A 16,448-nucleotide genomic window follows, 5' to 3' on the forward strand; every position below is an offset into this window, starting at 1 on the left:
GTGTGAGGGAGCTCAGACCTCACAAATCATTAGAGTTCTTTGATGAAGTGACCAAGAAGGTTGATGAGGGCAGGGTGGTAGACGTGGTCTATATGGCTTTCCATAAGGTTCCACATGTTAGGCTGTTCTGGAAGGTTAGATTGCATGGAATCCAGAGGCGAGCTGGCAAATTGGATATACAATTGACTTGATGGTAGGAAACAGAGGGTAATAATGGAAGAATGCTTGTCGGACTGGAGGCCTGTGACTAGTAGAGTGTCTCAGAGTCAATGCTGGGTCCCTTGCTGTTTGTTATCTATATCAATAATGATTTAGATTAGAATGTGCAAGGCATGATTGGAAAGTTTGCAGATGACACTAAAATAGGAGAAATCATGGACAGTGAGTAAGGTTATCAGAAATTGCAGTAGGATCTTGATCAGCTGGGGAAGTGGGCCAAGAAATGGGAAATTGGGTTTAATACAGATAGGTCTGCTGTGCACACAACTTTAAGTTTCTTGCTGTCCTAGGCAGAGTAGTTGCTGTACCAGGCTGTAATACACCTCGATAGAATAGTTTCTGTGGTGTATCTATACAAGTTGGTGAGGGTCCTTTATAGACATGTTGAATTTTCTAATCCGCCTAAGGAAGAAGAGAAAATGTAATTTCATATATCTACTTTGTACTAAACAACTTAGTAACCCAGCAGTCCTCTTTATTTTGTTTCAATATATTAATCCAAACAGTGAAACCGAATTGAACAAAAATTAAATAGATGGCAGTCCCTTAAAGGAACAAAAGTTAAATGTCACTGGCTACTGGGAGTTGAATGCATGTGAACTGCCAGAACAATAACATTACCACAGTGCCACAACCTTCCCATCCATTTCTCAATTCAACATTTCTAATCAACCTGTTCTGATGTGATATGATGCACGTCTGGAGCAGGTGACCATATCAGCTGCTATTTCTGAGTTGCACTGCGTCACAAGGGTCCCTTCAGTCTCTTTTAGGTACTCTCAAAGATATTTTTAATCAACACGGTGGAGGGGTGACATGGTGGCTCAGTGGTTAGCACTGCTGCCTCACAGCACCAGGGTCCCAGGTTCGATACCACCCTCGGGCAACAGTCTGTGTGAGTTTGCACATTCATCCCGTGTTTGCGTGGGTTTCCTCTAGTTGCTGCGGTTTCCTCCCACAATCACAAAGATGTGCAGGTCAGGTAAATTGGCCATGTTAAATTGTCCATAGTGTTCGGTGCATTAGTCGGGGGGGGGGTGTGGTTACTCTTCAGAGAGTCGGTGTGGACTTGTTGGGTCGAAGGGCCTGTTTCCACACTGTAGGGAATCTAATCTAAACACATCTCTGGAGCAGGTGGGACTTGAACCTGGCCTCCTGGCTTAGAGATGTGTCATTAAATAAAGCCATTCACCTATGTATCTTAACAATATGAGTCATGTATGATTAGCAGTCCTCATTCTTAAATCCTTCTGCAGCCTCCTTTTAATCTATTGCTGCAATTTTGACATCCCACTTCCCCAGCTGATCAAGGTCCTACTGCAATTTCTGATAACCTTACTTACTGTCCATGATTTCTCCTATTTAAGTGTCATCTGCAAACTTACTAATCATGCCTTGCACATTCTCATCTAAATCATTATTGATATAGATAACAAACAGCAAGGGGCCCAGCACCGACCCTGAGATACTCCACTGGTCACAGGCCTCCAGTCCAACAAGCATCCTTCCATTATTACCCTCTGCTTCCTTTTAATTTGTTACTGCAATTTTGACATCCCAACTTCTGGTGCAAATGTTTTGATGCAAGAGCTTTTAGTCAGAGAAATGGCGGGGGTGGTTGGGGGTTGACTAATGGGTGTAGTTTTAGAAGAGACAAAAGAGATGCTGCAAAATGGTGAAAAGGAAGTAAGAGAAGGCTTGAATGTTGACTATGAATAGAAAAATAGTTGCCTTCCAGTTGACAAAAAAGAACTAAGGGCTAAATATATGTGTGTAAATGCATGGAGTATAATGAACAAAACTGGGGAACTGGAAGCAGACATTGTTCTGGGGGATATGACATAGCTGCAGAAACTTTAGCTCAAGCCAGAACATGACTGAATACTTAATATCTTGGGTTATAACCCTTTTGAGCATAAACAAAGTGGATAAAAAGCAGTCGTGATCAAAGATAGTATCGTAGCCCTTGAATAAGATGCAGTACCTGAATTAGAATCTATGTGGTTAGATGTAAGAAATGGGAAGGGAGCTGTGACCTTGTTGGATATTTATTTTAGACCTGCAAATATTGGGCAGAAGTAGTAGAGAGCAATTGAAGGTAGATAATGGAAGCCTACAAGGCAAGTAGAATTGTGATACCTGGTGATTTCAATTACCCCAGGATAGATTGGATGGTAGGTAGGGTGTGTGGCATAGAAGGGGAGAAATTCCTGTCACGTGGAGGAGAACTTTCTGTAACAGTACATTTACACTCCTACCAGGGATGAAGCTATGCTGGCTCTAGTCCCAGGAAATGAGACTGGCCAAGTGGAGAATGTCAGAGTAAGGGGGCATTTGGTAAGTAGCAATTATAATGTAATAAGGTTCAATATTAAGTTAGAAAGGAATAAAAATCAGTAAAGGATTAAGATCACAGATTGGAAAAGAGCAAATTTTAGGGGTCTAAAGTTGAACTGGAGCAAGTTGATTGGAAATGCATTTTGGTAGATAAACAGTGGATGATAAAGGGGGACTTTCAAAAGAGATGAATAGGATGTAAGCTACATACATGTCCATGACAAATAAATACAGGGTATCTAAAGCTACAGGATGCTGGATGGCTAAGTATATTGATGAGAAACTAAGGAAGAGAAAGGAGACATTAGACGCAAACCAGAATAATAATAGAAATCCAGAAAAGTTTTGCAAATACAGGAGAGAGGCGAAGGCTGGAACAAGGAAGGCTAAGAGGAAGCATGAGGAAAAAATGCCAGGCTGCTCTAAAACAAATAGCAAAATGTTCTTCAAATGTATTAATAGTAAAGATTAATGATGGATAAAGTGGGGCCCAGAAGGAATAAGCAGGAGAATTGACGTTTCGGGCATGAGCCCTTCTTCAGGATTCCTGAAGAAGGGCTCATGCCTGAAACATCGATTCTCCTGTTTCTTGGATGCTGCCTGACCTGCGCTTTTTCAGCAACACATTTTCAGCTCTGATCTCCAGCATCTGCAGTCCTCACTTTCTCCTAGCATGGATTAGAAGTTGGTTAAAATATAAAAAACAGATAGTAGGTAGAGATAAGCATTTCTCAGACTAGAGATGAGTTGAAAGCGGTGTTCCCCAGGGATCAGTGTTAGGTCTCTTGCTTTTTCAGATTTGTACAAACTATTTGGAGATGGCTGTTGAGGCTAAAATCTCTAAATTTGTAGATGGTACGAAGCTAGGGAGAATAGTGAATTGTGAGTAAAATGTTGAGTGACTTTCAAGGGACATTGACAAGTTGGTCAAATGAGCAGACATATGATGGATGAATGTCAATGCAGCCAACTGTAAGGTTATGCATTTACTCGGCATGATGGCTCAGTGGTTAGCACTGCTGCCTCAGTGCCAGGGACCCGAGTTCAATTCCCACCTCGGGCGATTGTCTATGTGGAGTTTACACATTCTCTCTGTGTTTGCGTGGGTTTCCTCCCACAATCCAAAAATGTGCAGGTTGGGTGAATTGGTCACGCTAAATTGCCCATAGTGTTAGGTACGTTAGTCAGGGGTAAATGTAAGGAAATAGGTCTGGGTGGGTGCTCTTTGGAGGTTCGGTGTGGACTTATTGGGCCGAAGGGCCTATCTCCATACTGTAGAAACTTGAAGAGACAGTACAGGCTAAATGGTATGACTTTGAGGAGAGTACAGGAGCAGAGGGACCTCTTGATTCATGTAAGTAATTCCACAATGGTGGCCTGCAAGTTGAAACAGTTATTAGGATGCTTGGGTTTATAGACGGGCATAAAAGCAAAGACAGATTGCTATACCTGTACAAATGTTTTTATTTATGCGTGGAACATGGACATTGCTGGCTAGCCAGCATTTATTACCCATCCCTAGTTGCACTTGAGAACATGGTGATGAGGTGCCTTCTTAAACCACTGCAGTCCACATGTAGGTTAACCAACAATACCCTCCGGGAGAGAATTCCAGGATTTTGACCCAAATCGTTGGTCATATCACATTTTGAGTTTAGGTTTAGTTTTGAGCATTTTTATTTTACTTAAGGAAGGATGTTCATGCTTTGGAGAGTGTGCAGAAATGATTAACTAGAATGATACCAGACATAAGAGATTTTGGGTATAAGGAAAGTGTAAAGAAATTGAGCTTGTTCACTTTGGAACAGAGAAGATTAAGAGATGACCTTTTTGAGGTGTTCAAAATTATGAACAATTTTGTTGAAGACATCCACACTGTTGAGGATAGAGTATTTATCTTGTTTATTATATTTCATTCATAGACTTTAAAGTATTTGTCCAAAACGCCATGCAAACATCAGACACCAGAAATTGTAACCACGTTTCTTAGAGCTATGCTTCCACAAAGACTGACCAAGTAAGTACAGCTATCCACTTCACACTACTTTTTTTCATTGGAATGTCTAAGTAATTTAAGTCAGAATAAACAAATATTTTTATAGGCAAATTTCTAAGTCTTTACAATTCCAAATTGACTGATTTATGACCTTACATCACTCTACTTTTATTTTAGTCAATAACTAAGAATTCTTGTTGTTCATTGTTCATCATATTTTAAAGGTTTTTGGGAGTTCAGCTCAGGATATTTTTTGGTCTTTGAAACTTAAAAATAAAAAAATGTGATGTTCACATTCTTTATTCTGGGGCTGGAAGCATTGCTGGCGAAGCCACCATTTATTGCCCATCCCTAACAGTCCTTCAGAAGATGATGGTGAGTGCTGCAGCCGAAGAGATATGGTGCACCACTGTGATATTAGGGATCAAGTTTTAGGATTTTGACTTAGTTACTGGAAAGGAACACAGATATAAATCCAATTTGACATGATCTATGACTTGGAATAGAACTTGCAGGCTTGTGTCCTCCTTGATGGTAGCTCTTCACTGTTTAGAAGATGCAGTCTAAGAGCCTTGGTGAGTTGCTGCAATGTATCTTGTGATTTGCACAAAAAAAAACTTGAAATGAAAATTCACCCAGATGCTAAAGGCATCACAGCGCCATTCTTCAGAGAAAGTTGAGAATGAGTATGGTTTCGCAGTGAGAACAGAAGTTTGGTACAAAAATCATAATGTTAGTTTATATGTGACTATTTCTCTGTAGGACACTAAAACTTGTATGCTTCAGTGTTGCGTGTTCCTGAACATATGCTAAGCTGTCATGTTTTTTTAAATGCCAAGATACACAGCAGGAATTGGCACCAGATGGAATTGATATGTTCCAAATTAGATGCAGTGTGTAATAAAAAGTTGAAAACAAAATTCTATTTACTAAATTTCAATTACACTTCATCCTACTGTCCTGTAGTTGTACGTAAATCTGCAAGATTGCCAGTCTTGTTCTGATATTCCACATTGGCATACAATGAAAAAAGTAAAAGGGAAATATTGGGCAGATAGTATCTTGCATATAATTTTTTCTGAGTTCCAAAGATAAGATCTAGTGGCCATACAAGATGAAAAGGTTGAGGGCTGGTTACAATCTTCATTAGACCTGCGAGAGCTGCTGACAAGCAGCTCTTTCCACTGTTGGCTGCACTATACAATGTAAACAGCATTACTAATTTTTTATTCCAGCTACAGCAGAGCCTGCTTTTTCATTGTCTTTCAAAACCCTATCCAGAGTTGTGAGCTCAACATTTAATGGAGAATGATCTTGGACACAAAATTGGAATGGAGAATGGTGGTTGGGAACTTGGAGTGTGATGCAGCTTTACTTTGATGAAACCAATGCAGTAAAATATTACGATTTTTTGAGACATTATATTGGCTTATTGCCAAACTTTTAGATGACTATTGCTCTTCAGCCAACCAGAGTTGTACTTTACAGATGTGATTGCGACTGGATAATTTAGTAAAATTCAATAGAAGTGTCAAAACTTGCAAGTAATCTGGCTAACATTCTTCGAAAACCATCTTATGTAATTTAAATGGATAGTTGGCTGGCTTAGTGATAAAGAATTGAAGTCATCAAGAAAATTTTCCACTGATGATATTCACTTTGGAATAGTTTTATGAATAATACCAATATAATGGAAGGTAGAATTTCTGATGCAGGCTCATGCACTCTTTGGAGGGATTTACCCTGTATTGATCTTCTCCTCATCTGGGACTCTAAATAGTTGTTAGCATGTGACATCAGCCACACCCCACTAAATTATTTTGACAAGCAAGCTAAATCAAATAAGGACAGCTATCAGGTCTCCCACCCATGGAAATGAAGGCTTATGCAGGTGAACAAGAATAATCTAGGGTATAATGGTCTTTAAATGAGAGTCAGCACCATGTTGTGGAATATGTAGAGCTTGACAAGAGACGTCCAGGTCCCGCAATCTATTTTCGACAGACTCACCTTACCATTGACCACAGTAGGTTAGATTGGAAGAGCAAAGCTGATGATGTGCATATTTCCCTGCCTTTAATCAATTCATATGCAAATCATGTTCATCTGTCTGCTATCTGTCAAAAGTCCTGTGGTAATGTTTGAGTGATATAGCAGTTGTAGAGTCCCTGAGAGCTATCATGGTGAATCTGCACACGGGCATCGTAAGCCATAAAATCGCTTTTCACTGGAAGGGATCAGAGGTGGAACTTCACTGCCCCCGATTAACTGAGTAGGTCTTTTCAGGACCGTGTTGTTCATTTAGAGTCATAGAGCATGGAAACAGATCTTTCGGTCCGACTAGTCTATGTGACTATAATTCCAGACTAAACTAGTCCAATCTGCTTGTTCCAAGCCCATAACCCTCCAAACCTTTCCTATTCATGTATCTATCCATATGTCTCTTAAATGTTGTAATTGTACCCACATCCACTACTTTCTCATGAAGTTCATTCCACACACAAACCACCCTCTGTGTAAAACATTTACATCTTATGTTTTTAAATCTCTCTCCTCTCAACTTAAAAATGTGCCCTCTCATTTTGAAATCTCCATCCTAGAGAAAAGACAACAACCATTAATTGTATCTCTGGCTCTCATTATTTTATTAACTTCTTTCAGATTGCCTTTCAAACTCCTATGCTCCAGTGAAAAATGTCCCAGCCTGTCCAGCCTTACCTTAAAACTCAAACCTTCCATACCCAGCAACATCCTGGTAAATCTCTTCTGAACCCCCTCCAGCTTGATAATATCCTTCCTATAACTGGGCAACCAGAACTGGATACAGTATTCCAGAAGAGGCCTCACCAATATCCTGTAAAACCTCAACATAACTTCCCAAATCATATATTCAAAGGACTGAGCAATGAAGGCAAACGTGCCAAACACCTTTTTAACCACGCTGTTTATATGTGATACAAGCTTCAAATAATTCTGTACCCCGAGATCCCTCTGTTCTACAACATTGCCCAAGGCCCTACCGTGAATTATATAAGCCCTACCTTTGTTGTACCAAAATGCAATATTTCCCACTTATCCAGATTTAATTCCATCTGCCATTTTTCAGTCCCTCGACCCATTTGATCAAGATTCCTTTATAATCTTGGAAAACCTTCTTCACTATTTCCTATGCCACCAATTTTGGTGTTATCCGCAAACTTACTAACTCTGCCTTCTATATTCTCATTCAGATCATTTATATAAAATGACAAACAAGAGAGGACCCAGGACCAATCCCTGTGGAAGACTGCTGGTGATAGACCTCCAGTCCGAAAAGCAACCCTCCACTATTACTCTCTGTCTCCTGCCATTAAGTAAATTTTATATCCAATTGGCAAGCTCACCCTGAATCCCATGTGATCTAACTTTACAAATTAATCTGCCATGTGGAACCTTGTCAAAAGCTTTACTAAAATCCAAATAAACAACATCTACTGCTCTACCATCATCAATCTTTTTGGTAGTTTCCTCAAAAAAACTCAATCAAGTTTGAGATATGATTTTCTTCGCACAAAACGGTGTTGACTATCCTCAATCAATTTTTGCCCCTCTCAATATCCATAAATCCTATATTTTATAATCACCTCTCACAGTTTGCCCACAACCAAAGTCAGAGTCACATGTCTATAGTTCTCCGGTTTCTTCTTACAGTCTTTCTTAAACAAAGGTGCAACATTAGCCACTCTCTGGTCATTAGGCAGCTCACTCATTGTTATAGATGATGCAAATGTTTCAGCAATTTCATAATTTCCTCTCTTACTTCCCACAATGTTCTGGCATACATTAGATCAGGTCCTTTATTTTCTCTCAGATATCCTGAATTTCCTCTTCTGTAATGGTTTTAAAACATCAAAGTTTATTTCTCTGTGTTCTTTCGACTCCATTTCTTTCCCCACAATAAAAACTGACATGAAATATAAATTTAGTATCTCTCCCATCTCCTGGGGTTCAACAAAAAGATGTCCTCCTTGATCTTTAAGAGGCCCTACCTTCTCTCGAGTTACCCCCATGTATTTGTTGAATCTTTTTGGATTATTCTTAACCTTATCTGCCAATGCTATCCCACAAACCCTCTTTGCAGAACCATTCTTAAAAGAAAAATCAGGAAGGCACTCTGTATTGAATAAGAGATTGAACCAGGTTATCTCTATCTTAATTAAAATGCTGTATTATTCTTGACTCAAATCTCAATATCTTTATTCATCCATTGTTCCTTAGCTGATCAATCTTACCCTTCACTCTAAAAGGAACAATGCCTCTGTACTCTCATTATCACACTCTTGAATGCATCCCACTTGTCAGATGTCCTTTTACTTGCGAACAGTCTACTTCAAACAACTTTTAGAATTAAAATTTGTCAAAATTAAAAACTTGAACTACTATGGAAGGCTTACCCTTTTCCATAACCATTTTGAAACTAACAGAATTATAATCACTGAACCCAAAGTGTTCACCTACGTTTACATCAGTCACCGGCCCTGCCTTTTTGCCCAAACGAAGGCCTGACTTTGCTCCTTCTCTAGTAGAAGCATCCACGTATTGATGTAGAAAATTTTCTTGAACACGTTTGACTCATTCTTCACAATTCAAACCTTTAACACTATGGTAGTTGGAAAATTTAATTTTCCACACATTTGGAAAATTAAAACCCCATTATTACAACCTTATTATGCTTACATGTCTCTGAGATCTCCCTAAATATTTGTTTCTCAATTTTCCTCTTACTACTCAGGGACTTATAGTACCATCCCATCCCATCAAAGTGATTGTTCCTTTCTTACTTGTAATTTCTACCCATATATTTTCACTGGATATATCAGAAATATCTTTCCTAGCTATAGCAGTAATATATTCCTTAATCAAAAATGCTAACCCCCACCTTTCTTGCCTCCTTTTCTATCCTTCCTATAGGAACATAGAGTTGCCAGTCTTGTTCATTTCTCAACCAGGTTTCTGTAAGAGCTATGATGTCCCAGTCCCGTGTTCTTAAACATGCCCTGAGTTCATCAGCCTTTCTTGTAAGACCCTTTGTATTGAAATAAATGCACCTTAGTTAACTCTTCAGTATAACAGCACCTTCCAAACCTGGTACCTAAAAAGACAACTGTGACAGATGCATGAGGACACTATCCCCTGAATATTCACCTTCAGACTGTAAATCGTCTGAATTGAAACCAGTTAAGATCATAAGAAATAGGAACGGGCATAGGCCATTTGTCCCCTCAAACCTGCTCTGCCATTTAATAGCATTCTTTGTGTCCACTTTCCTGCCCTAACCCCATACCCCTTGATTCCCCTACTTATCAGGAATCTATCGATCTATCTCAGCCTCATGTACACAAAGACTTTGCCCCCACAGCTCTCTGTGATAAGGAGTTCCAAATAATTGCAACGATCTGAGAGAAGAAATTCCTCCTCATCGCAGTCTTAAATGAGCCCTAGACCTGGCTCATTTGAACCTCACCATCTGGCCCTAGACCATCCACTGAGGGGAAACATCCTCTCAGCGTTTACCCTGTCAAGCCCCTTAAGAATCCTATATGGTTCAATGAAAATTCCTCCCATTCTTCTAAACACCAGTGAGTAGAGATGCAACTTGTTTAGCCTTTGCTTGTAAGACAATCCCTCCATACCAGGTATCACTTTGCTGCTGCAGCGACAAAATCTTGAATCTCCCTCCATAACAGTACCTACTCATATGGGCTGCAGTGGTTCAAGAAGTTGGCTCACTATCATTTTCTCAGGAGAAAGGTGGTGATAGTCTGGTAGTATTATCACAAGAGTATTAATCCAGAGAGCCAGGTATTGTTCTGGAGACTTAGGTTTCAATCCTACCATGGTAAAAGGTGAAGTTTGAATTTTATATTTTAAAAAAATCTGTCAGTTGGGTCACTAATGTCCTTTAGGGAAGGGAACTGCTGTTTTTAATTGGTCTGACTGACATGTGACTCCAGACCCACAACAATGAGGTTGGCTCTTAACTGCCAACTGGGCAATTAAAGATGAGCAATAAATGCTGATCTAGCTAGTGATGCACACATCCTGTGAAAGATTTTTAAATAATGGGCTAGAAAATGTGCCTAAAACATGATCTACTTCACTTCTATAGCCAGGGCAAAGTTGGCAGGTATCCCATCACCACAATGGTATTTCATTCCAAAAAGGTAAAGTCATGGTGCATGGAACATAGAGTCATAGAATGAAACAGCATGGAAACAGACCCTTCAGTCCTATTCATGTGCACCGTCAAGATAATTGCACAGCTGACTGACTAGAAGTAGAACTGCTCTCGTCAGCACAGCTGGTTAGGCATTACACCTACATCATTGCCCTCAGTGAGACTGAGAACGGTCAACTCAGGGAAATCGATACAGGTTATATATTCGTCATAGAGCCACAAAATAGTTGCAATGCAGGAGTACAATTTGGTCACAAAAGTGGAAATTGTTGGAAAAGCTCAGCAGGTTTGGCCGCATCTATGGAGAGAAATCAGAGTTAATGTTTCTGGTCGAGTGACCTGTCCTCGGGACTGGTGATAACTAGGAAAGTGTCAGTTTATAAGTAGAAGATAGGGTGGGGGGAGGGGATAATGAGTAAATGGTGGGTGGGGATACAGCCCAAAGAGAGAGAAGAGCAATTGGACAGACAAAGGAGTAGATAATGATCTGGTTAGGAGGCTGATTAGCTATTAACGGAGACTATTAGTGGCTGACAATGGATTGTGTGTAATAGCAGACTATGTAATAACAGGGCTTAGTGTGTAGCAGTTGGGTGAAGGACATGGGAGAGCTCAAGCCATAAATTTATTGAACTTGATATTGAGTCTGGAAGACTGCGAGGTCCCCAAGCAGGAAATGCGGTGTTGTTCTTCCAGCTTATACTGACCTTTGCTGGAGCACTGCAGCAAACCTGAGACACAAATATTGGCCGGAAACAGGGTGGTGTGTTGAAGCGGCAGGCATCTGGAAGTTCAAGGTTTTTTTTCGGGCAGAACGCAAGTGTTCAGTGAAGCAGTTGCCCGGCCTACACTTCGTTTCCCTAATGTAGTGGGCACCACATTGTGGGCAATGTATGCAGTAAACTAGATTGTGTGAAGTGCAGGTAAAGCGCTGCTTCGCTTGGAAGGTGTGCTTGGGCCCTTGGATACTGAAGGAGAAAGGAACTAAACGGATAGGTGTTACAAGTTCTGAGGTTGCAGCAGAAGGTGCCATGAGGTTGTGGGGGTGTTGGGGGTGAAGAAAGAATGAACCAAGGTGTCCTGGAGGGAATGGTTCCTGCAGAAGGCTGACAAGGGAGGGGAAGGCAATATGTGTCTGGTAGTGGCATTTTGCTTCAGGTGGCAGAAATGGTGCTTAATGATCCTGTGAATGTGGATGCTAGTGGAATGGTAGGTAAGGGAAAGGGAGAACTTATCGCTGTTGTGGCGGGAAGAGAGGATGTGAAGGTCGAAATGCAGGAGATGGGTCAGACCCAACGGAGGGCTCTGTCGACAACAATGCTGGGGATTCTTCTGTTGAGGAAGAAGATGAACATTGACAAGGGAGCCTCTGAAAGTTGGCATCATTGGAACAAATGTGGTGGAGGAACTGGGAGAATGGAATAGAGTTTTTACAGGAAGCACGGTGCAAGGATTTATAGTCCAGGGAACTGTGGGAGTCGGTAGGTTTATAGTGGATATTGGTAGCCTATCTATCCCCAGACATGGAAACCGATGTCGAGGAAGGGAAGGAGGAGTCTGAGATGGGCATTTGGTCCATGTGTCTGCATTTACTCTTCAGCGGAGTCTCTCACTCAATGCCATTCTTCTGCCGTTCCCCAAAAAACTGCGCGCTCTTTCCTTTTAGAATAACCAAATAATATCCTTTTGAACACCTCAATTGAACCTGCCTCCAATACAGTCTCAGGAAGTGCATTCAAGATCCTAACGACTCACTGCATTTTCTCCAAATCACTGTTGCTTTTACTAATTTAAATCCGTGCTGAAAATGTGTTGCTGGAAAAGCGCAGCAGGTCAGGCAGCATCCAAAGAGCAGGAGAATAGGCGTTTCAGGCATGAGCCCTTCTTCAGGAATCCTAATTTAAATCCGTGCCTTCTTGTTCTCGATCCTTTCGTGGGTGGGAACATTTTTTTTTCCCTACTTACTCTGTACATGTATACAGTCTTACAGCATGGAAACAGACCCTTCAGTCCAACTCATCTGTGTTGACCAGACATCCAAATCTGACCACCTCCCATTTGCCAGCATATCCCTCTAAACCATTCCTATTCATACCCATCCAGATGCCTTTTAAATGTCAAAATTATACCCAACTCCACCACTTCCTCTGATAGCTTGTTCCATCTACGCACCATCATCTTCATTTGGATCTCCTGAGAGTTCTCTTCTGCAAGGAGAATAATTTTAACTTCTTTGATCTATCAACATAACTGAAATTCCTCATCACTGGGACTTTCTCATAAACTCTTCTGCAATCTCTACAGTACTTTCACGTCCTTCCTGAAGGGTGATACCCAGAACTGGATGCAATACTCCAGCTGAGGCAGAACTAGTCTTGTACAATTTACATTACCACCCTGCACTTATATTCTATGTCCCTATAAGTAAAGTCATACTGTATGCTTTATTAACTGCTTTCTCAATCTATCTGCCACCTTTAATGTTTATGCACATATACGTCCAAGTCCCTTGACTCCTGAACCACTTTTAGTGTTTTACCCTTTTTTAATTGTCTTTGTTTTTTTCTACCAAAATGCATCACCCCTCACTTCTCCACATCGAATTATATCTAAAACTTATTTGATTTAACTTTGGTTTGATTGATTATTGTCAGATGTACTTAGGAACAGTGAAAACGTTTGTATGTAGCATTTGCCCATTCCTTGTCCATGTATTTTTAAAGTTCCACTCTATAATCTTCAGTGTTTACAATGCTTCCAAATTTTGTCATCTACAAGTTTCGTGCTTGTAATGTGCACCACAAGGTCCAGATCATTAATATTTATCAAAAACAAGCAAGGGTTCTAATACTGATCCCAGAGAAACTCCACTACAAATTGTTTGCCCAGCCTAAAAAAAATACTTCTTATCACTCATTCAATTTCATTTCCATGTTGCTGCTGTTTTTATTCCATGGGCTGTAACTCTATTAACCCAACTGTTGAGTGGCACTGTATCAGACATCTTTTAGAAGTTCAGGTGCATCACATCAGCAATGCTGCCCTGATCAATTGTCTTTGTTACCTCACCAAAAAATTCCAGTAAGTTAGTTAAACATGATATTCTCGTCATAAATCCTTGCTGGCTGTCTTAATTAATCTATGTTTGTCTACTCAAGTACAAACTTGCCCCGGATTATTGTGTCCGGGGGTTTCCAAACATGAAAGTTAAACTGCTATGATCAACTTTTTTGATCAAGGGCATAACATTTGCAATCCTCTAGGCCTCTAGTGCCACCCTGAATCTAAGGTAGACTGAAAAGTTATTGCTAGTGCTTTTGTAGTTTCTATCCTCACTTTCCTTAGGTATATCTCATTCAGTCCCAGTGTCTTGTCAATATTTTGGTGTGGCCATGGAAGAGAAAAATGGCATGAATCTGGCACAGACTTTGTTTTCATAAACCATCTTACCAGTAAGTTGGTTTGCATTCTTAAAGTTATTGATGATTGCCTGATGATACTTAACTTTTCTTTGCACAGCGACAACAATTAATACTCAGCTTGTGCACACTATCACGATCAATCCTGATGAAGTCAAGGAAAAATTCTGTAATAATCTCAAGTCCTCGATTACCACCATGCCAATGTCAGACAAGCTCATTTAACATCAGTACTGGAGTTGATTCGGATAACCAGGCATGGGAAAGGGTCATCAGGAAAATTAGGTAGTTCTAACAGTAATGGTCTCCTTTTACTGAAAATGCATAAGGTCTTAATCACTGACCATTTTCTGTTATTCTAATTTGTATAAGATGTGTTTGGTACACTTGCAATCAATGCCTTGGCATCTAATCAACAAAGTCATCTTTAGGCAGAAGGACAGATGCAGGCACGTGAAAATGTAACGAAAGCCATTTGGAAGGCTGACTGCTGAATTTTGTGACTTATGATTTCAATGCTAATGTAATGAAGGTGTAGAAGTGTACTATACCTTCAAGAAAGTTAAAAGCTGGCAGAACTACCTGACAGCACCAAATGTTCTGAACAAGATACAATGTCATCTTTTAGTCCAGCGGTACTAGTGTATCTGGTTGCCTGGAGACAAAAAAACAACAAATTCAGATTAGGCCAATCGGTTTAAATTATACCCTGAAAAATACCAACTTCCATTTGAGTTCGAATTTAGTATGTTGACCATGTTAAGAACCAATGACACAATCCGATGCTTTGGGAGTAAAAGACTGGGAAGATGCGAAGAGTTGGGAGAGAACTGCCAAGCCACCAGCATGTACAGGCTGACCAAAACACAGCTCTCTTGAAGGTACATTTATCTATCAACAACCTGTGAAAGAGAAATCCTAAGAAGAAAATCTCCAGCTGAAAATACAAAGAGAAGATTCAACAGCTGCCTGGTTTTGAAATTTGAATTTTTAGTAAATCTTAATCGGGGGTTTTACCTGACAAGCGTTATAGAAGGGTAAGTAAATGATAGGTTAGAAGAAGGAGTTATAAATAGTTAGTTAATTATTCTCTGTTATACTTTAAGAAATAAAGTTGTTAATTTTTACTTTAAATAGTTCTTGGTCTTTCAAAATTTCACAGATTACCACACAGGATAAATCTTTTCTGTGTTGCTGGTTTAAAATTAATATAGGGGGTTTACCCTATGTCGTAACACTAAACATATACTCCTACATACCGCCAAGGATTGAAGATCCAGATGCGTTACAACAGTTCAAGAATTAAACACACAGGCAGGAATCTTTGTCCAAGGAATTCAAGAGTTGCCTGTGTCTGGTGAAAATGGACACTTGCTGCAATGGACAGGCTTCAGCGCTGCCTCTCATAAACATGAAGATTGGCTCACTGAAAACAATTGTTATCCCAAATCTACTCGAGGATGAACCTTGCCTCTACAGGGTTTCTCTCAGTGACTTGTTATCATGATCCAAACACAATGCCTACCAAAATATTCATTGGACTGTCCATTGCAAACTGAGACAAAGACACTTAGCTAAGTAAGAAAGCTGATGAAGTTCACTTGTCGACCATGAAGACTGGAAGATGTATTACAATACTCTAAAACCTTTCTGTGGACCCTAAACTATTGGTTCATCACAAATCGTCAATGTCAACAGGTCAACACTGCGTCTGAGCATTTAATTATATCCTCAATTGGCCTGAATACATCAGTGAAACAAATAACATATTACAACAGGTCTCCAACTGCTCTCTTGATGACATCACACCCACACATTGTGCACAATGACAAACGTAATTAAACATCAGTCTGATGGCAAAGCTCTAGTGACTGAGGTTCACCCAGCTGAGCTCTGCAGATTTGGAGGTCAAGGCCTTGTTAAGAAGCTTCCTGAACTCACTCAGTCTATCTGGTAACAGGTAACCATCCCACAAGAATATTTCCATCCTTTGAGATACTTCCATTATTTGCCTGTACATGTGGACAGAAACCAGTCAACCCGGCAAGATTTGGATAAATATCATTCCTCTTCAGTGCTGGCAAAACATTTGCCAGAATCATGCTAAGGTATCTTAGTGCAACAACTTAACCAGAATCAGCTGCCTGATAGTGCAGTTTCAGAAAAGGCTGCGAGACCCTGATGTAGTGCTTGCAGTTGCATAAGTCCAGATAAATGTGGAGAACAGAAAATAGATCTCCACACCAACTTTGACTTCACC

The 16,448-nt window shown here is 40.2% G+C and overlaps 1 protein-coding gene across 1 annotated transcript in view; it reads left to right on the forward strand.

Moving 5' to 3' along the window:
• The window catches only part of crcp (calcitonin gene-related peptide-receptor component protein), a 92,324-nt gene that overhangs the window by 25,380 nt on the left and 50,496 nt on the right, over positions 1 to 16,448 (forward strand). The window contains exon 4 of the mRNA XM_060848051.1: positions 4,479 to 4,573. Within this exon, the coding sequence (XP_060704034.1) occupies positions 4,479 to 4,573 (95 nt within the window). The remainder of the gene's footprint in view (positions 1 to 4,478; positions 4,574 to 16,448) is intronic.

Source organism: Hemiscyllium ocellatum, chromosome 31, assembly GCF_020745735.1.
Source record: "Hemiscyllium ocellatum isolate sHemOce1 chromosome 31, sHemOce1.pat.X.cur, whole genome shotgun sequence".
NCBI lineage: Eukaryota > Metazoa > Chordata > Chondrichthyes > Orectolobiformes > Hemiscylliidae > Hemiscyllium > Hemiscyllium ocellatum.